General features: G+C 41.6%; 1 protein-coding gene across 7 annotated transcripts in view; it reads left to right on the forward strand.

Annotated features, from left to right (window-relative positions):
* The window catches only part of NAV2 (neuron navigator 2), a 773,799-nt gene that overhangs the window by 708,806 nt on the left and 42,479 nt on the right, over positions 1 to 22,514 (forward strand). For 6 of the 7 annotated variants that reach the window (XM_030829723.1, XM_030829719.1, XM_030829721.1 and 3 more), the window contains 5 exons: positions 5,964 to 6,016; positions 11,922 to 11,945; positions 12,060 to 12,134; positions 21,226 to 21,309; positions 21,667 to 21,778. In XM_030829723.1, the coding sequence (XP_030685583.1) occupies positions 5,964 to 6,016; positions 11,922 to 11,945; positions 12,060 to 12,134; positions 21,226 to 21,309; positions 21,667 to 21,778 (348 nt within the window). Of the gene's footprint in view, positions 1 to 191; positions 291 to 5,963; positions 6,017 to 11,921; positions 11,946 to 12,059; positions 12,135 to 21,225; positions 21,310 to 21,666; positions 21,779 to 22,514 lie in introns of all 7 variants that reach the window. The other variant, XM_030829724.1, reaches the window with a different exon arrangement.

Below are 22,514 nucleotides of genomic sequence, written 5' to 3' on the forward strand. Positions count from 1 at the left end.
TGTGTTGACACATCCATGTAGCTCTGGGGGCCGGGCAGCCATGCCTTTCTGCTCTGCTCCAGAATTTTTCATCTCTTTTCTCAAGCACTGGGTTTTTAAGTGTATTGTTTTCAGTTATGCCCTTTTCTTTCTTTGGTTGCTAACTGAGAATATTTGGGGTTGGATTTTTATGTTTGGTTCATTTTAATCAGAATCATGGGAGAAAAGTTCTGTGGACAACTTTGTCAGCCGTCTTCACAGCTCACTTCATTTCTCTCTTCCTTTGTTCCATCACCCAAGGTATGAGTTAGGTGAGTAAGCAGTCAAAATTCTGTGGAGGGTATCATCCCCACCCCATGAAGATGGGGCTGATAGGACATTGGCGGCAATGCTCATCAACCAATGATTAAGAATAGGAGTCAGACTAGCAGAGTTTAAATTCCAGCTCCACTGCTTTTTAGGTATATGATTTTGAGCAAGTTGCTTCACCTCTCTGTGCCTCTGTTTTTTCATGGATAAAATAGGAGTAATAATAGTATTCAGCTCATGGAATTATGAGAATTAAATGAGATAATACATATAAATGTTAACACAATAATGTTATTACATGTCATGGCCTATAATAACACAGCCGTAAAGCTATAATAACATAGCTGTAAAAACACAGCTTCAGCATTGACTTCCTGGCAGCTCAAAGTCCCCAGCCAGAGAATGGGGAATCTTGGAGCAAACGGAGCCTAGTCTGAGGACTATACATCTAGTTGTCCCTTTGTTGCCATTGACAAAGCAGAATGTGGAGGGTGAGTTATAGGTGCTTCCCAGTCCCCATATGAGTAGGGAAAAAGGGCCAGCATCCTCCCAGCATGAAAGAACAAACAAACTTGTGATTGTTTAGGAAGTTTCAAGTCAAAAGGGAGAGAAACACAAGGCACAGGATTCTGCTTTTGTCTAATGTTCTTTTTAACAGAAGTTTTAAAGAATGTATTAACAGAGCAATTGCCCCCTGGTTTATTTTCTTGGTAACTTAATACTTTCCACCCTGATTTATGTATCATTTGCATACCATGACATTCAGTGAACAGGCACAAGTCTGTAAATCCATATATGGGAAGCTGCTGGGACCAAGGATTAAGGAGGGGAGGAGCCTGAGTCACTGAGGGGCATTTGTGAGATTTAAGAGCTAGAAATTAATGCTGTAACTGCTCAGAACAGTGATAGTAGAGAATATATTGTGATCCTAAGGTGAAGGAAGTGGCAGTTTGTCTTGAACTTCTTTCTAGTCAGTGTACTGGCCAAGCATCGCCACGGAGCATTTCCCAACCTCCCCGGGAAGGATTTGCATATGGAGTTTGTCCCGCACTGTATTCCTCTTCTCTGCCATGTGTGTTCCTGAGTGAACCATGTCCAGTACTGAAACTTGTCCAAACAAGCACACTTCACCTCATAAAGGTCCAGGACCATTACAGTGTCGTCATCAGATAGCTTTTATTTATTCCATCTGGAATCAAGCTGGCAGACAGCACAACTGTGGAATATCTGGGATGTCAAAATGACACGGATAAAAAGTGCTTGTCCACAAGCAGTGTCTAGACTTTTGTAAACCTAATGATTCATGGTGACATGGAACTGAAGCACAGAGGTAAAAGTCAAACTTTAGGGGAATGGATAGGGACCGCTGTCAATACACTGTGAATACATAACATTATCATCTTTTGGAAAATATGGCATCAGATTGATTTTATTTCTTCTAAGGGTATTACATTCAAAAACAGAATAGAGTTTGTGTAATTAGGTTTTTAATTCCTTTCGTTGAAATTTCTTTTTCTTTTGAATTTATTAACTCCCAGTATTGCAGGAGCAGTTGGAAGAAAATTGACATTTCATGTTTGGACCAAACAGAACCTCCTTGTAATAATCAGTTAGGTGTATTATATGCCATAAAGCAGAATAGAAATTTAGGAAGAAGTAGCACAAGTATTTGTGTGAGGTTTTTGTGCAATTTAATTAGCACTTTCCACTTTGAAGGAGTTTTAGGAATTATAAATATGTAGATTAGGTTCAGGCATGGCCCAGATGCAGCCTTTCAAAGGTGTTTCAGGTAAATTACTTTCTATCAGATGCATTATGCGATCTTAAAGTCAACTTTAATAGCGTACATTTAAGGGGATGCTTGAGGCATTATTAAAATGGATTCTAGAGAAAAAAAAAATCCCATGACTTCACCAATCATCACTAAGAGCTAATACAATGAAAAACACAGAAACCCTCCACCCTATCAGTTTATATGGAATCCCCAGGAGCACAGAAGCTTATTAATCAAGAAAGCTTGTATTGCAGCATGCTTGTGTATCTAGCCCCTGAATTGCAGAAGGGGTTCAAATCCTGGCACCTCTACTGTTAGCAATGTGATTCTGAGAAAGGACTTGACCTGCTCAGCCTATTTCCTATTCACTGAAATGTGAAAAATAATTGTACCTGCTTTGGAAAATTGAAGTGAAGATTAGGTGAGATGAATCTTGCAAGCATTTAACAAATAACTTTGAAAGGGGAGTATTGTAAGTGCTCACTCAATGGTAGCTATTGTTATAATTGTCATATTATAGCCTTTTCCCCAAGGACCATTATCATCCTCATTTTTTTAATGGCCAAATTGAGGCAAAAGTGACTTGAAGACTTTATGCAGCCACATGATGTCTTAAGCCTCTTGATTCTAGTCCCTCTTTCTTTCCACTCAATCCTACCTTGATATCTGACTCAGCTGGGTTTTTTTTTTTAAACCTGTCTGAGGCAAGCTCTGACCTTTCATCAATGTCTTCTCTGTTTTGTGATGCTTCCTTTGCTGGTGGAGAGGCAGGGCAGTCCATTAGCCATCAGAACTGCATTTCATTCTTCTCTTTCCACAGTACCCAATTGTGGAATGAGAAGTAGATCATGATGCCTAGATGCAAATTCTCTTTCTGCTCCTGACTAGCTGTGTGTCTGGCCACGTCACTTAACCATTCTGAGATTTAATGTACTCTGTTGTTGATTAACGGTGGAAACTCCTGCCTAGTCTGGGATTGTTACCTGCAGATTCTCTGTGATGAGGATCAGAGGCACTTGATTACTTTATTGGCTGGAGTATGCCTAGTTGTTTCATTCTATCTAGTGTTTTCACTCCTACTAAAGCATCTTTCTTCTCAAACATTCCTAGCTTGTGCCCATGTGTAGACTGCATGAAGGGACTAGGACACCATTCTAAAAGACACCAAAAGGCTCTTTAAAAAAAAAAACAACGAAAAAAAAAATCAGAAACCAGTACAACACATCACTCAAAGGCAGAGCGCTCTCCAGACTTCTAGTCAGCAGATCCTGTTCTTGAATTGCTATGTGACCTTAAACAAGTCATTTAACCTCTCTGAGTTTCAGATTTCTCAATGGCAGAAATGGCCTAGATATTCTCTATGGTTCCTTGTAGCTGAAAAAATGTGGAGGTATAGCTATAGGGAGGAAAATTATGTAGCCTGCTTTAGCTGTTTAGCCTCTGTAACTCCCACAGGCATTTTGTTGTCCAAAAATAACCACATTGCACAGCCCAGGCTCTGACTTGGCTCGAGTCCCTTGAAGGAGGCCGAACTGCAGTGGTTCAGGTAAGCCACATTCAGTTTTGGGTTGACTCTGAAAATCAAGGAATCTGTCTCGTTGGAACGCAGCCTTGCTGTTGCTGTTTACAAAGTGAGAGGAGTTAATTATTGAGAAAAATAATTACCTCTACCTTAAGCCTGCCAGATGTGCTCTTCTCTGCCTGTGGCCCCATGCTTGTACTGAGTTGGTGCTAAAACTGTGTCAGTAAATTTATGTATATGAGATGTAGAAATAGAAAAGAAAAAGCTTCCATTTTCCATTAGCCAGAGGCCGTATAGCAGCCCTGTGCTAGTCTCTGGCAGGCCAGTCATGCAAGTGTGTGTGGCTATGTGTTACCCACATCTCTTCACCAACTTGGCCTCCAACATAATTCCTCCACTATTGTCTGTGTCATAAGTTGAATTAACTTACCTCTGTGCAACATTAGGCCACAAAGTTGGGACATTAAAGGCCTCTGTTAATGTGTGGACATATTAAAACTGAAAGCCATTATTGGCCATTAACACCTTAACCTGATTTTTTATGGGCACGAGTCAGATTAGTCATGGATGAAGAAAGCATGGAGGAAAAGATCTGGAACACAGGGTATTGCTAAGGAGAGTGGATGTACATGATGATATAGGGACAGCTTAGAGCATTAGGGAGCTGCTAAGAGAGAAGAGGGCTGGAATAGCAAGCCAAGAGTTATGTGGGCTCAGAGGGAGGAGGAAGCCCACCCAGGTGGCAGTCCGGGGAATGAGGAAAGGTCCCATAGAGAAGATGTCATTTGAGCGGATCTGTTTTGATAGACAGTATTTAGGTGCAGCCTAAACGAAGAGAACTGCATGGGCAGACTCTGAGGCAGGAAAGTACTGTCTAGGGCAAACTTGGGAGAGCAGTGCAGGATTCATAGTGTAACAAGAACATAAAAGGGAAGAAGGAGAGGTCAGGGAAGGTTTATTGGAAAGATGACAGAGGGGAACCTGAGTATTAGGCTGAGCTACTTATCAGCTATCTTGTTGGCATGTAGCTTCTGCTGACTGCTAATTCAAGGTGAGTTCACTTCGTGGGTGGTAGATGAATGCCATTTAGTACACATGGAAGTTACCCCCGTGCCTCCCACTTTAGACTACAGGTCATAACTCGGTGTGGGAGTAGAGCCATTCCACCCATGGCCAGGAAGGCTGTGCCCAGTTACAAGTCCTGTGACGCCTTAACATAGGAATAGTTCTGTTTTTCAAACAAGTTGTCGAGAGGTTACCAAGAAAATAAAGAACCTGCTTCCCACAAAATAAGGCAGCCAGAATACCCAAGTCCTAGAAAACACTATGCTGCAAAATTAGAACAAATAATAAGATGTCTCGGCCGGGCGCAGTGGCTCATGCCTGTAATCCCAGCACTTTGGGAGTCCAAGCTGGGTGGATCACCTGAGATTGGGAGTTCGAGACCAGCCTGACCACATGGAGAAACCCCATCTCTACTAAAAATACAAAACTAGCCAGGCATGGTGGCGCACACCTATAATCCCAGCTACTCGGGAGGCTGAGGCAGGAGAATCGCTTGAACTCGGGAGGCAGAGGTTGTGGTGAGCTGAGATCGTGCCATTGCACTCCAGCCTGGGCAACAGAGTGAAACTCCGTCTCAAAAAAAAAAAAAAGAAAAGATGTCTCCACTGGCTGGGGGCAGGAAGGGTGCTAAGGACGTATAAGTGGTTCTAGTCCAAAAGCACCAGTTTGAAACACAAAAGAAGACACCACTTGCTCATCACTTTGTAGACATAGAAATCAAATAAAGAATCTATATTTTGATGGATATGTTTTCTAAGCAAATATTCTGCTATATGGTCATCTAGAATGAACTTACTGTGGCCAACAGCCTCTTAGGTTAAAAATAATCAGCTCTTTTTTTGCGTATACAACTGACAGATGCCAGCAGGGTAAAAAACTGTATTTGGAACACAGTCTTAACCTAAAGGAATACATTAGAAAAAAGAATGAAGCAAAATATGCTGGAACAGTAACAGGTTGCCTCCGGGCAATGCAATTGTGAGTCAGTGCAGGTTATGACAGTGAATATGCTTCTTAACACTTCTCTGTACTTGAAAATTTTTGTTCAGTAATCATATATTATTTTGACAGTCAAGAGAAAAAGTATTCAGAAGGTTGAAGGGAAAAATGCGGTAATAGAAAAGTGACATCCTTAGCAAACTATTACTTATTTGTCACTGACCTATCGCCAAACCAGGAAAGGTTGTGTCAAGGTGAGATTAAGTCATTCCAAGCCTGGAGTGTCCTGTATTGCTGATGTTCTCCTCCCCTGTCCCGTTTTTGGTTCCATAACAGCCATCTATCAATTCACCTTTTTTTTTTTTCTTTTAATAGTTCATGGATCCTCACTCTCCTTGGTTTCCAGCACATCCTCAATTTATTCTACAGTGAGTATAAATCAATGCTGTGTGGCTGTGATCAAGAGAACTGGGGTTCCTTTATCAAAGTGTCAAGAATAAAATATATGCATTAATCCTAGGGAAAGCATTTCCATTATAAGGGGATCAATTAATTAGGGAACAAGATTTAAAATTCACAAACAGCTATTAATTATATTATACCAACCCCAAAATCCAGAACTGGCTGCCTTGTTAAAGTGGCATTGTGCTTTAGGTGATAACTATTTAGAACGTGTGAGAAGCCTTGGCTGCCTGCTGATGGACTTGGAAAATAAAGGCCTTGAGCAATTTATTAATCTTTTGTCTGTGTCAGTTTCTTTCTTTCTTTCTTTTTTTATTTGAGACGGAGTCTCCCTCTGTTGCCCAGGCTGAAATGCAGTGTCTTGATCTCGGCTCACTGCAACCTCAGCCTCCTGGGTTCAAGTGATTCTCCTGCCTCAGCTTCCTGAGTAGCTGGGACTATAGGCACGTGCCACCATGCCCAGCTAATTTTTGTATTTTTAGTAGAGACAGAGTTTCACCATATTGGCCAGGCTGGTGTCGAACTCCTGACCTCGTGATCCACCCACCTTGGCCTCCCAAAGTGCTGGGATTGCAGGTGTGAGCCATGGTGCCCGACCAGCCTCAGTTTCTTTATCTGTAAAGTAGAAATAATAGCAGTCCCTACCTTATAGAGGTGTAATGAGGATTAAATGTTATGAAGATTACATTTCACTGCAATATAGACTCTTTCTAGACAAGGACATTTTTGTTTTTATTCCTAGTGCCTAGAGCAGTACCTAGCACATAGTAGGTATTTTTTAAGTAGGTTTGAAAGAAATGGGAAAATGAATCTAAAACAATGAATATAGTACACACAGCTCAGAGCAAGCACTCCTAAATGCTAGCTATCATCCATGAGAGAGGTTTACTAAATGAAAGCCAAATGTAATCAAATACATTTAGATCTTCAGTACTACTGGATTTGTTCAGTAGTATTTACTTTTTATAGCTGTACAATATTTATTTTATTTTATTTTATTTTATTTTATTTTATTTTATTTTATTTTATTTTATTTTTTAGACAGAGTCTCCCTCTGTTGCCCAGGCTGGAGTAAAGTGGCATGACCTTGGCTCACTGCAACCTCTGCCTCCTGGGTTCAAGCAATTCTCCTGCCTCAGCCTCCTGAATAGCTGGGATTACAGGCAGGCACCACCATCCATGCCTGGCTAATTTTTTTTTACATTTTTAGTAGAGACGGGATTTTACCATGTTGGCCAGGCTGGTCTTGAACTCCTGACCTCAAGTGATCCTCCCACCTCAGCCTCCCAAAGTGTTGGGATTATAGGCGTGAGCCACCACGCATGGCTATAGCTGTATGCTATTTACTTTAAAAACAGTAATTTGGGAATTTCTACAGGAAAAAAAAAGTCTCTTTGTTAATTGTGAATTGGAAATTCTTTAGCCCTTAATCCCATGGAAACAAATGTTTTAATAATTTAGGTTTTGATAATGCCTGGTTTCTATATAGCAGGATACACTGTGTATAGCTCCTGGAAAATAAGAGGACACCCCAGAATCAAGTTAAAGATACCAGGGCCTAACTGTTCTTTCTTAGGCCTGTATTGAGCAAACAAACTTCAGTGATTGCTGATATGGTCTGTTTTGAAGGACCTAGAAACTCTTGCTCCTACCCACCTCACCCCTCCAACTCTAAAATTCCTCTTTCCTCAGCTAGTCATCTTGTTTGAAATTTCATCACTAAGTCCTAGCTTTCCTTTTAAAGGCTTTATACAGAGTAACCTTGGAGAGAGGTTTTTTAAGCCATGATCTGCTAAGAAAGCATAGAGATGGTCTTTCAGCTGTCAGCCAGTAGATAAACTATGTCCTTTCTTCTAGAATGAAACTGTGGGATATGGGTACCAAGGCGGTACTTTCAAACCTAAATGCACTTCTTCAACAGTATTTACTAGCACCATGGATATACCAGGCTCTGGACTAACCCCTAGGATATAATTTAGGAGAGAAAGGAGCCTGCTACTGAAGGAGGAAGCTGTAGGCACCAGAGGGACATGGGACTCTAGCTTCACAGGAGTGGCCCAGAGAAGCTGTAGTGGGTGTTTCAGTGCCCAGCCCTGTGTTTTCCCTGTGGCATTCCCAGGGGTTCTTGCCAACAGAGAGGGGAGTGGGCTTTCCAGAAGAGTAAAAAATGGGAGACTGGCCAGCATTATCCAGCCTTGGAGAGAAAGAGCATAAGCTTCTCAACCTGTGTGTCTTCAGATCTAGGAAACTGTCACATGCAGTTCCTGGGGGCAGCCCCTTCATGCCAACCACTAGAAGTCCTTACAGATAAAGACTCTCCTTCAGTAGCTGTTGTTCTGGGTATGGGGACATGAAGATACTGTTTTCATGAAATTTGAAATTGTCTTTTCTGAGCTGATATAAATTCAACAAATTAGTAAAGACCTAATAATAATACTTTTGAATTCCATTTTTATCTGGATAACAAGAGACCCGAGGCGTAATCATAGCGTTCTTCTCACCATGTGACTTTGGACAAGTCATCTGGTTATTCAGAGTGTCTCCCCAGTTTTGCCCTTGGCATCAGGAAACCGAGCAAGGTGATCTTCTGAGGCCCCTACAATCTCTGACATTCCGTGAGTCATGGAGTCTAAGGCTCCTATTTACTGTCCTCAGTATGCCTTCTCTGAGAATATAGGTTGCTTTTGCAGACTTAAAAAAAATAGCCTATCACTTGAATGTTTTTATGCTGTTGCAGTCTACTAATTTCAAGAAAAACTACAAGTCTGGCTAGACTCTGCTACCACCTAGCACTGAGGTGTGGTCCTTTATCTGTTATTACCTTCTTGGTGATCATGAAATTCTGAAACACATGCTCCAGGCACCTTTGTAAATGTTAAGGTGAATAAAGTTCTTGTTTGTTGTCTGAAAAGAGATCTTTGAAATGTTAAGTTGCCACAGACCCAGACCAAGGAGCCTGCTTAATAGCTGAGAGTTTTAAAGGCTCTTACTGGATAACAGTAGATTCTTTCCTTGAAATCTCTATAATGAATATTCAAGAATGCTCATTCTGCATGAAATTTGCAATTTTAATTATCAGTGAAAGAAAAGATTACACAGTGCTAAATGATTGCCACGGAAAAGTTATGGCTAGCTCTTGGAGTAGAGAAAATCTCAAAGGCCACTTCTGGCATTAGACTTGCTTTCTTGTTTGGTAGGGGAACACTTGAGTTCCCAGGAGAGCTGCTGGATGGATGGAGGCTAGCAGCTTCACATAGTGTTACCAGATGTGCAGAACAGCAGCAATGGGGGCAAGATACAAAGCACATGCTTTCTCTAGGCTGCTGTTGATAATGGGGGCCCAACCCCAGAGACAGGTGGGCACAGTGACAGACAGTGGCAGAGGCATGGGGAAGGGCTGTTAGGGCCTGTAGATAGAAGTGTTTCAAAGTAGGGCTGGTCCTATGTGGACGGCTAAGCCTGCTAACAAGCCTCCGCCAGCCTTCTGAATGTTATATAGTGGTTACATTCTCACCATTAACTTGTACCCTTTGGATTGAACTTGGGGCTTATTTCTGGAAAGCCCCCATGAGAATGTAGCTGTAGTAAAAGTACAAGAGAATATGCATAGGCTCTGGAGCTAGACTACTTTAGATCCAGTCCCAACTCTGCCCCTTACCAGCTGTGACCCTGGACAAATGACTGAACCTTCCTTTGCTTCAGTTTCCTCATACACAAAACAGAAAGCAATAGTATTAGTACCTCCTCAAAGAGTTGTTATAAGGATTAGATGAATAATGAATGTAAAGTGCTTGGAACAGTATCTGGCACATGGTAAGCATTCAATAAATGCTAGCTGTTATTACCAGAATCCAGGCAACACAAGATCAGGGACTTGGTCATGTTCACAGCTTTATCTTAGGTTCTTAAAAATAGTGTCTGGCACACAGTAGGGGCACACAGTAGGAAATCAGTAAATATTTGATAGGTGGTGGTAGTGAGGATGGATGGACAGACAAAGACGAATGAATATTATCTGGAAGGGAAGAGTGACATCTCTGAGGACATCTTCCAACCTTCTCCTGAAAGCATTTCTTAGATAAGGAGGTTGTTCAGTGTGACTTTATACAAGACATTTAACCTCTCTGAACCTCAGAAGGAATACAAACAAACCTACCTAATGGAGTTTCTGCAAGGATTAAATACACTTGGCTCCGTGTATTTAAAAATTGGTTGCTGCTAGTAGGAGCCAACCAAGAAGAGGGGACTTGTGGGCAGGATCAGGAGGGAGGACAATGGGGAACATAGGGTGAAGGCGGATCAGACAGGAAGCAGCTGCCCACCTACTCCAGCTGATGGATGTGCCCTGCAAGTTCTAATGAATCATACCCACTTTGTGTTGTGAACTAATGGAGATGTTGACATCAGGGTCAGATGCTGATTTTTAAAAAATAATGGGCTTATCCCTAGTAAAATTGGATTAGGACACTTAGCGAGGACCCAAGGACAAAACAGAGTTCTTACTGATATTCACTCACCTATCTGGTTTCCAAGTCACTCTTCCCTCCCTGGGTAGAGCGATGGGTAGAGAGAAGGTCAGGAACACTCAACATTTCCAGGAAGGAGGAGGGTTCCTCTTTATGAGCCCCTGTGGGAACTAGAGGAGAGGGAAAGAAAGGTTCCTCCTGCAGCGGGCTCCCCAATTCATGTGGGCTCCCCCTATGTGAGGAGAGAGGGTCTTATAGTTTCTGGCTAGCAGGTACCTGTGTCACCATAGACACAGAGCCAGCATGTAAGGGACAAAGAGGGAAGCCAATAAGGGGCAACAGAGTTCACGCTTACTTCACAGGGTCACAGGTAATTGGGGTCCTTGAAATGGGGCAGCATGAAGATGAAGGCCACATTTATCCTCACAACCTGTGGAGTTACTGGGCTGGCTGATATGGGCTCCCAAACCCCCCTCACTTTGAGGTCTTTCTACCCTGGTGCTCCCACTGCAGTGTCCTAGGGAAGTGAGAGGAGGGCAGAAAATGGGGCAGAATTAACCCAGGAGCAGTCTTCCTTGCTCCCTAAACAGGGTTGCCAGAGAAAATACAAAACACTCAATTAAATGTGAAATTTAGATTAACAACAAAATTTTTTTTAGTATAAATATGTCCCTAATATTGCATGGGACATATTAGACCCTTTATTTTATTTTATTTTTTGAGACGGGTAGCCTCTGTTGCCCAGGCTAGAGTGCAGTGGTGTGATCTCGGCTCACTGCAATCTCCACCTCCTAGGTTCAAGCCGTTCTCCTGCCTCAGCCTCCTGAGGAGCTGGGATTATGGGTGCATGCCATCACACCCGGCTAATTTTTTTTTTTTTTTGTATTTTTAGTAGAGATGGGTTTCACCATGTTGGCCAGGCTGGTCTTCAACTCCTGACCTCAAGTGGTCCACCAACGTCGGCCTCCCAAAGTACTGGGATGTCAGGCATGAGCTACCATACCCAGCCCTAGCCTTTTTTGTTTTTTTTAAAGCTATTCAAATTTAACTAGGCCTCCTGTATTTTTATTTACTAAATCTGACTCATGGCCTTCTTATCACATATCTTCTTCTGAGCACTTTACCTATCACCATCCCCGCCTGGGGAGTAGGGTGGCTCCTCACAACCAAAATGTGGAGGGGTGTTCTCATTCTTCCTAATTTTTAAAAATCATAAGCTGTTTGTATTTGGCCTTTCTGATGGGTCAGTTTAATTGAACCAGTTTTTCCAGAGAAATACACCAGAAAAGAAACTAATAAATCTTCCAGACTGATGCAAGTCTCCGAATATGGTGTTCCCGATAGGCTGGACTACACTATCCTTTGATCCTTAACTGGTCTAATTTCCTTTATGTTTTCTTTACAGCCAGAAGAAAAATGCCAGTCAGAGGTAAGGAACAGCTTTCTGGTTGGATTTCCTCTTTAACTATTGTCAATTATTTGACCCTGCTTACCTTGGAAATGGACTCCCAAAGCATGTAACCCTCTCCCTTGTCATCTTTAGATTCGCAAGCTGCGGCGGGAACTGGATGCCTCCCAGGAGAAAGTTTCAGCTTTGACCACCCAGCTGACAGCAAATGTAAGTACAGACATAGGGCAGTAGCATCGGGAAAGGAAGCACCATCCTTGCCTTCTGAACAGCCTCAAGTCCTCCTGTGCTGAACAAATAGAAGTAGCACATTATAAAGAAAAAGACACAGGCTTTAGCATCATGGGTGTGAATGTCAGTTTGGACACTTACTGGCTTTGTGACTTTGGGTAAGTTCTTGAATCTCAGCTTGCATGTCCTCATCTGTGTAATGAGGGTGATAGTATTTACATCTCAGTATTGGCCCACAGTCAATGCTTGCAGTATACGAAGTGCTTATTAAAATGTTAATTTCTCTTCCTCTTTCTGAAAATTTTGATTTTAAGGGTGGGAAAAAAAAGCAAAAAGGAAAGAAGGGGGAAGAAAAGAAATGTAGGGCTTCCCAATATGTAGGTAGCTGCTCTGTCATTGTAATATACACGATTATGAGTTTAGGAGATGCTGCCAACCAGCATTCAATTCAACAATTGTTTGAGTGCCAGCTATGCCCCGGGCACTGTGGGTTCAACAGCAGAGCAAGCACAGTGACTGACAACTTAACATTCAGTCCCTGGGACGGCAGAGAAACAAACAATTTTGCTATAACATGATAACTGTTAAGATAAAGGGAGGAGGTGGTAGTGGGAGTATCTAGGGGGAGCACCTAGCTCACTCTTAATGAGGGATGAAAAAGGGGACAGCTCATCAGATATTGAAAATAAGAAAACTTTTTTAAAAAGGGGGCAGGAAGGACTTCCTGGAGGAGGTGACATCTAATGGATGCTAGGTAGGGGAGAATGCATAGAGATGACAGCATTCTAACCAAAGAGAATAATTTGCACAAAGGTTAAGGAGAAAGATCTTGGTATATTTTGAACTCTCAGTAGGTTGGTGTAATTAGTGTCTCTATGGCTTGGATATGGAGGAGAGGTAAGGGTGGAGAGGGGACAGAAGTAGGGAGGAAGAAGGCATCGAAGAAAGTCAGGGGTCAGATCGCAGTGTCTGAGCTGTTGGGGTGAGCATCCAGGCTTCCTCCTGAAGTTATTAGGCACCTCTCAATGAGTTTTAAGTAAGCAGTGGGTGGGCTCGTTTGCACTTTAGATAGAGGATCAGAGTAGAGGCAGAGGTACCTCATCCCCCACCCCCATCAGCCATGTCTATATAGGCACCCTGATGCACAGCTGTGACCAAGTGAAGGCCGAAGCTCAGAAGGTAGAGCCTGAGGTATGGAAAGGTACTAAGGTGCCTCTGAGGCAAGGCTTTCTGCCCAGGAGTTCACCACCCAGCCTGATCCCGTTGATAAATGTGTTCAAGCCAGACAGAAAGCAACCTGCATGACCACAGCATGCCGTTAAAATGGAAACCAACTTCAAAAGGCTGTCTTCCTTCAACTAGAAAACTGAGCCAGTCCCTCACATTAGTCATTCGCATGGAGTTTTTGCCATGGTATTCCCAGCTTGAGCCTTAGTTTACTCAAGGGAACCATTTCTCTTTAAGGTCGGCATGTGACATACCTAGTACAGTGCTTGACTTTAGTTATTAGCTCAGTAACTGGTAGCTGCCCCCATTAATATGTAGTCTCCTAAGTTCTCTTTCTTTTCTGGAAATCTTTGATTTTTTTTAGAGACCACAACGTGTTTTGTAATCTTCTATTTTCTTTACCTCTTCTGCCACCAGTAATGCTAGCAAAAGAACTTTAAAAACTGACGTGAGAACTTAATTCTGAGGCGTAGGTCCTATTCAGAAAAACAGTATTCTATAGATAGGTTCTATTCCATGGGCAGATTCTTCATCTGGATAACTAGGTGTGTAGATTTGAATCCAGAACAAACTCTAGACCCAGCAAGTCAGGGTCTTCTGGGTGTAATCCAAATGTGTGGTTTGACAGCAAACCCTTGTCAAACCACGGTGATTCTGAGCTACTCTCCTAGTTTAAGAGTTACAGATGCCAATTGTTGCCTTTATTAGTCAACAAATAGTAGTTAACTTACTTTCCGGTGAACTTGGATTAATTGTTCCAGTACCTCGTGCTGCCACAGGAGCCTCACCTTGGGCCATTTGGAACTCTGCTCTCCGTTCTAGAAGAGTCAGAGTGAGATCCCTTATATTATTCCAGAAGAGTGTTTTGTTCCTCATAAAAGGCACTGAATCCAGTATTGTTTTAAAGTAAATATTTAGTCTTACCGCACACTGCTGGAAGGGTGAACATGTTTTATTGTCTGCCATCTTTCTTGCACACCAAGCTGTGTTTGTTTTTCTAGGACAAACTACTCAAAGCCACCTTCTCTGAGTGTTTTTATACCACTTGTGTTTGTTTTCCCTGGGAATGTGAGCATGGCACTTGATGAGTAGGCTGTTGTGTGTGGCTCTGAACCAGCCTTGGAACAGCCTCCACAGCCTGTATTTTCATAGTTGTGCTAATGACACAAAGGTAACCCTTTTGCTTAACAGAAAAATGGGATCCTCTGAATCTCCAGAGCAAATGTGTTTTCTTTTTAAGCTTGCAAAAACACCTTCTCAATAGCAGTCTTCATGGGGTCAGGTTTTTTAAATTTTTTTTATTATACTTTAAGTTCTGGGGTACATGGGCAGAATGTGCAGGTTCGTTACATAGGTATACATGTGCCATGATGGTTTGCTGCACCCATCAACTCGTCATCCACATTAGGTATTTCTCCTAATATTATCCCTCTCCTAGCCCCTCCCACCCCCTAACAGGCCCTGGTGTCTGATGTTCCCCTCCATGTATCCGTGTGTTCTCATTGTTCAACTCCCACTTATGAGTGAGAACATCCAGTGTTTGGTTTTCTGTTCTTGTGTTAGTTTGCTGAGAATGATGGTTTCCAGCTTCATCCATGTCCCTGAAAAGGACATGAACCCATCCTTTTTATGGCTGCATAGTATTCCATGGTGTATATGTGCCACATTTCTTTATCCACTCTATCACTGATGGGCATTTGGGTTGGTTCCAAATCTTTGCTGTTGTGAACAATGCTGCAATAAACGTGCATGTGCATGCGTCTTTATAGTAAAATGATTTATAATCCTTTGGGTATATACCCAGTAATGGGATTGCTGGGTCAAATGGTATTTCCAATTCTAGATCCTTGAGGAATTGCCACACTGTCTTACATAATGGTTGAACTAATTTACACTCTCATCAACAGTATAAAAGTGTTCCTATTTCTCCACATCCTCTCCAGCATCTGTTGTTGCCTGACTTTTTGATGATTGCCATTCTAACTGACATGAGATGGTATCTCATTGTGGTTTTGATTTACATTTCTCCATATGTTTGTTGGCTGCGTAAATGTCTTCTTTTGAAAAGTGTCTATTCATATCCTTCACCCACTAACTGGGTGGGTGGGTGTTTTTTTTCTTGTAAATTTGTTTAAGTTCTTTGTAAATTTGTTTAAGTTCTGGATATTAGCCCTTTGTCAGATGGATAGATTGCAAAAATTTTCTTCCATTCTGTAGGTTGCCTGTTCACTCTGATGATAGTTTCTTTTGCTGTGCAGAAGCTCTTTAATTAGATCCCTTTTGTCTATTTTGGCTTTTGTTCCCATTGCTTTTGATGTTTTAGTCATGAAGTCTTTGCCCATGCCTGTGTCCTGAATGGTATTGCCTAGGTTTTCTTCTAAGGTTTTTATGGTTTTAGGTCTTAGGTCTAATTCTTTAATCCATCTTGGGTTAATTTTTGTATGAGGTGTAAGGAAGGGGTCCAGTTTCAGCTTTCTGCATATGGCTAGCCAGTTTTGCCAACACCATTTATTAAATAGGAAATCCTTTCCCAATTGCTTGTTTTTGTCAGGTTTGTCAAAGATCAGATGGTTGTAGATGTGTGGTGTTATTTCTGTTCTGTCCCATTGGTCTATAGATCTGTTTTGGTACCAGTACCACGCTGTTTTGATTACCGTAGCCTTGTAGTATAGTTTGAAGTCAGTGTGATGCCTCCAGCTTTGTTCTTTTTGCTGAAGATTGTCTTGGCTATGCAGACTCTTTTTTGGTTCTGTATGAAATTTAAAGTAGTTTTTTTACAATTCTGTGAAGAAAGTCATTGGTAGCTTGATAGGGATAACATTGAATCTATAAATTACTTTGGGCAGTATGGCCGTTTTCATGATACTGATTCTTACTATTCATGAACATGGAATGCTTTTGCATTTGTTTATGTCCTCTCTTATTTCCTTGAGCAGTGGTTTGTAGTTCTCCTTCAAGAGGTCCTTCACATCCCTTGTAAGTTGTATTCCTAGGTATTTTATTCTCTGTGTAGCAGTTGTGAATGGGAGTTCACTCATGATTTGGCTCTCTGTCTATTGTTGGTGTATAGCAATGCTTGTGATTTTTGCACATTGATTTTGTATCCTGAGACTTTGCTGAAGTTGCTTATCAGCTTGAGATTTTGGGCTGAGAAGATGGGGTTTTCTAAATATACAATCATGTTATCTGCAAACAGAGACAATTTGACTTCCTGTTTTCCCAGCTGAATACCCTTTATTTCCTTCTCCTGCCTGATTGCCCTGGTCAGAACTTCCAATACTATGTTGAATAGGAGTGGTGAGAGAGGGCATCCTTGTCTTCTGCCAGTTTTCAAAGGGAATGCTTCCAGTTTTTGCTCATTCAATATGATATTGGCTGTGGGTTTGTCATAAATAGCTCTTATTATTTTGAGATACATCCCATCAATACCTAGTTTATTAAGAGTGTTTAGCATGAAGGGCTGTTGAATTTTTTCAAAGGCCTTTTCTGCATCTATTGAGATAATCATGTGGTTTTTGCATTTGGTTCTGTTTATGTGATGGATTACATTTTTTGATTTTCATATGTTGAACCAGCCTTGCATCCCAGGGATGAAGCCCACATGATCATGGTGGATAAGCTTTTTGTTGTGCTGCTGGATTTGGTTTACCAGTATTTTACTGAGGATTTTCACATTGATGTTCATCAAGGATATTGGCCTGAAATTTTCTTTTTTTGTTTTGTCTTTGCCAGTTTTTGGTATCAGGATGATGCTGGCCTCATAAAATGAGTTAGGGAGGATTCCCTCTTTTTCTATTATTTGGAATAGTTTCACAAGGAATGGTACTAGATCCTCTTTGTACCTCTGGTAAAATTTGGCTGTGAATCCATCTAGTTCTGGACTTTTTTTGGTTGGTAGGCTATTAATTGCTGTCTCAATGTCAGAACTTCTTATTGGTCTATTCAGAGATTTGACTTCTTCCTAGTTTAGTCTTGGGAGGGTGTATGTGTCCAGGAATTTATCCATTTCTTCTAGATTTTCTAGTTTATTTACGTAGAGGTGTTTATAGTATTCTCTGATGGTAGTTTGTATTTCTGTGGAATCGGTGGTGATATCCCCTTTATCATTTTCTATTGCATCTTATTTGATTCTTCTCTCTTTTTTTCCATATTAGTCTGGCTAGCAGTCTATCTATTTTGTTGATCTTTTCAAAAAACAACCTCCTGGATTCATTGATTTTTTTGAAGGGTTTTTTGTGTCTCTGTCTCCTTCAGTTCTGCTCTGATCTTAGTTATTTCTTGTCTTCTGCTAGCTTTTGAATTTGTTTGCTCTTGCTTCTCTAGTTCTTTTAATTGTGATCTCAGGGTGTTGATTTTAGATCTTTCCTGCTTTCTCTTGTGGGCATTTAGTGCTGTAAATTTCCCTCTACACACTGCTTTCAATGTGTCCCAGATATTCTAGTATGTTGTGTCTTTGTTCTCATTGGTTTCAAAGAACATCTTTATTTCTGCCTTAATTTCGTTATTTACCCAGTAGTCATTCAGGAGCAGGTTGTTCAGTTTCCATGTAGTTGTGTGGTTTTGAGTGAGTTTCTTATTCCTGAGTTCTAATTTGATTGCACTGTGGTCTGAGAGACTGTTTGCTGTGATTTCTGTTCTTTTGCATTTGCTGAGGAGTGTTTTACTTCCAGTTATGTGGTCAATTTTAGAATAAGTGTGATGTGGTGCTGAGAATAACATATTTTCTGTTGATGTGGGGTTGAGAGTTCTGTAGATGTCTATTAGGTCTGCTTAGTCCAGAGCTGAGCTCAAGTCCTGGATATCCTTGTTAATTTTCTGTTTCGTTGATCTGTCTAATATTGACAGTGGGGTGTTAAAGTCTCCCACTGTTATTGTATGGGAGTCTAAGTCTCTTTGTAGGTCTCTAAGGACTTGCTTCATGAATCTGGGTGCTCCTGTATTGGGTGAATATATATTTAGGATAGTTAGCTCTTCTTGTTGCATTGATCTCTTTACCGTTATGTAATGGCCTTCTTTGTATCTTTTGATCTTTCTTGGTTTAAAGTCTGTTTTATTGGAGACTAGGATTGCAACTCTGCTTTTTTTTTTTTTTTTTTTTTTTTTGCTTTCCATTTGCTTGGTAAAAATATTCCTTCATCCCTTTATTTTGAGCTTATGTGTGTCTTTGCACATGAGATGGGTCTCCTGAATACAGCACACCGAAGGGTCTGGGCTCTTTATCCAATTTGCCAGTCTATGTCTTTTGATTGGGGCATTTAGCCTGTTTATAATAGGAATGCCCGTAACTGGAGTCATGGGTGACAATCAAATGCAGAACTGAAATTAATGGAAATCCAATCATTTACATTTAACTTTGTCAGTCATTTACAATATGAGGATAGTAAATGTTCTTTTAGACATCCAGGCCCTGGCCTGTTTCCTTTGTCAACTATGTGACTGTCATAAATTGATTGGCTTTGGTTTTGCCACACTCTCCAGGGCAAACTAAAGCATATCTCTTTATTTTAAAATGCAGAGGCACTGTCTCCATGTTTTTTGTTTTTTGTTTATTTTTTTGAGACAAGTCTCTTCTCGCTCTGTTGCCTAGGCTGGAGTGCAGTGGCAAAATCTTGGCTCACTGCAAGCTCTGCCTCCCGGGTTCACGCCATTCTTCTGCCTCAGCCTCCTGAGTAGCTGGGACTACAGGCGCCCACCACCACGCCCAGCTAGTTTTTTGTTTGTTTGTTTTTGTATTTTTAGTAGAGATGGGGTTTCACCGTGTTAGCTAGGATAGTCTTGGTCTCCTGACCTCAGGATCTGCCCGCCTTGGCCTCCCAAAGTGCTGGGATTACAGGCATGAGCCACCACGCCCGGCCTGTCTCCATTTTTAATAGAGAGAGGGGGTGCAATCAGAGAGAAGCTAACTATTCCACTTAACATTTCTACTACAAGTAGAAATGCTCCCTGCCAGCAGTTGATTCTAGAGATGTCTTAGCCTCCACCATCCCTGTTTAATGAAGTCTAATAACAGGCCTCTCTTTACCCCTCACATCTCTCCTTAGATTGAAATGTCACTGCGCCTCCTAACAGTGCACGGCAAAAGCTTCTTCCCACCCACCCCCCATGCTTATCCAGCGTTGATTCCTCACTGTGTGTGTCAGTCATCTCCTCCTCTTGAATTTCACAGCATGATCAAATCTCACCCCTGCCCTTCTCATCCCTCTTGTAGCCCACTGTGTTTCTACTCCCCCTGTCTACACCTGTGTTCTCAGGTACTCTCACTCCTCTCATAGTTTTTCTTGTCACTTTCTCATTCCCAAACCTCCTTCTTTCCCCACAAGTGTCCATGCATTCCTGTGTTTTGCAGTACCTGAACAGTTCATAGACCATTTTCACTGGTCTTGTTTCATTTCACTGAAAATAACCCTGGGAGGAAAACAGATGTTGGTAGCATTTCATAGATGAAGCTGAGGCTACTAGGATTAGGTGATTTGCTCTGTGTTATGGGTATTCAGAAGGAACTACAGGGAGAGCTGAAGACCTCTAATCTAAATCCTGTTCCCTTCCCCTGTACTACACTGCCTCCTTCATCTAAGTGCTTTTCTTTTCAATCCTTTCATTGCTCATCCAACGTATATGATTGAGTGGCTATTTTTGTACCAGCAGTGTGTATACAGTAAGGAGCAAGATAGACATGGTGTCAACCCTCATCAAGTGCACAATCTGGTGATCCTTCTCATCTGCTGCCCAAATGCCTCTCACTCTTGGACATGCCACTATTCCATTATACAAGTAGAGATTGGAGATTAGAAGATCCTAGCTGCCTAATGGCTTCTTCAGTCTATTGCTGGAAATTCCTTAGCATGACTGTTTGAAACAGCTCCATTCTTTATTTTTGGTTTTAATAACGTTACCAGGATTCTCATTCAATCAACTAATATATCACCTACTACTCTGCTTCATGGTCAAAAGCTTAGTGTTGGGGCACAAAGTTACCTCTTACCCTTGAAGAGAGTTGCAGAGAAAGTGGCAGTCAGGAAAATGCCACATTTCTCAATTCTTAAATTTACTCTTTTTTTGTATTTTAACATCTCCGAAAATTAGATGCTATTTTACTTATAACTGGAAACATTTAAAAAAATTCTTAGAAATATAAAATAATGGTACATCTTATGTCATATTCTAACAGAAGTGTATAAAACTACGTGAAAGCCTGTGGGAAAGTGGTAACCCCCTGGAGGAACTGGGAAACATTTCTCCGAGGAGGTAGCAGATGGGCCTTTCAGCGGCTTTTTATTAACCAGGATTATAACAAGCAAACTATGCCAACCATTTTGTTTCTTCATTCTACTAACATGCTTAATATGAGCCTCTATTGTGAGCTTAGCACTTGGTGAACAGAAGATCATCCTCCATTGTAGTAGAGAAGACAGACACACATTACCAATTACAAGACTGCATGCATTTTTAACTATGATATCTCAAAGTGTATATCAGAAGTACAGTTTGCTTGTGAGAGTGCATATGAGGGTGTCGTGAAAGTATGAGCCGAGAGCTCTTTAGGCAGACAGGTAAAAATTATTAGGCAAGGAATGGGAGAAAGGGTTGAGAGGGAAAAGCATTTCAGGTAGAGGGGAAAAGATGTACAAGGGCCCTAAGGTGGGAAGGAGCACGGGTTGTTTGAGCATGTAGAAGACTGGAGTGACTGGATCCCAAAGAGTGGTGGGGAGTGGGATTCAAGAGGAGGCTGAAAAAGTAGCTTAAATCAATGGACCCACAGGATTTTCATCTTTAAGAGCCAGACACCTTCTAAGCACTCTTGCCTTGCAAGGTAATATAACTGAGGCTGTGTCTTCCCCTCCAGGCTCACCTTGTGGCAGCCTTTGAACAGAGTCTTGGTAACATGACAATCAGGCTCCAGAGTCTGACCATGACAGCTGAGCAGAAGGTAAGGCAGAAAGGGTACTTTAACCCTCCCTACTTGGAGTTAACAGCAAACTTGAAAATACTATTCTTTCATTTCAGATCATTGTGTGGATGTTAATGTACTTCTTGAACTGTTAAAGTTTAATTGTAAGGAGTCCAATCTGTTGAGTGAAAATATGACAGATTGATAATGGCATCAATGATAGATCTTGTAGTTATAATCCTACTCTTATGTGTTTGTTCATGCCTGTTGATCCATCTGAAAGGTTTTGTTGAGCTACTTCATTCCCTCTCCTCCTGTGTTGAAGCCGAGTTGTACTTCAGTTGAACTCTGTACAGAATGATTTTAAGCTGACCAATAATATTTTCTGTTCCCTAGGATTCAGAACTGAATGAGTTAAGAAAAACCATTGAGCTGCTAAAGAAACAGAATGCAGCTGCCCAGGCTGCCATTAATGGAGTAATTAACACACCTGAGCTCAACTGCAAAGGTAAAGTAAGGGAAACAGCCTTTAGCCAGAAGACCTGCCTGCCCTTAGGAGCCCTCCCCTGACATCATATGATGCAACCTCCTTGCTAAAAGACAGTGTCTGCATAATTCAGCTCCATGTCAGGCAGGCAGGACCTGCAAGGCAAATACCTTTAATCAAGTCACTTCTGGCCTCTACAAAGATGGCTATGGTAGTTCATCTTCTTCTCTGATACATTTGAAAAATGGAAGAAAACATGTTTCTATTGGCAGAGTGTTAAAGTGTTTTACAACCCTTAATTTCACTAGCACTTTGATATTTGCATGCTGATGTATGGCATAAGCTAAACTGAGTTCCTCCCTTATTTGTCCAAGAAAAGATTTCTTTTTTTCTCTGAGACAGAGTCTTGCTCTGTCACCCAGGTTGAAGTGCAGTGGTGCAATCTTGGCTTACTGCAACCTCTGCTTCCCGGGTTCAAGTGATTCTCCTGCCTCAGCCTCCCAAGTAGCTGGGATTACAGGCATGTGCCACCATGCCTGGCTAATTTATGGATTCTTAGTAGAGACAGGTCTTGCCTTGTTGGCTGGGCTGGTCTTGAACTCCTGTCCTTGAGCGATCCACTCACCTCGGCCTCCCAAAGTGCTGGGATTACGAGCATGAGCCACCGTGCCCAGCCCAGGAAAACGTTTCTAAGTGAATTATTTTGTCCTTGTGTATCTTGGGGCAATGTAGGAGTGCAGGTGAGTTAGCTCTCATA

Source organism: Nomascus leucogenys, chromosome 15, assembly GCF_006542625.1.
Source record: "Nomascus leucogenys isolate Asia chromosome 15, Asia_NLE_v1, whole genome shotgun sequence".
Lineage (NCBI taxonomy): Eukaryota > Metazoa > Chordata > Mammalia > Primates > Hylobatidae > Nomascus > Nomascus leucogenys.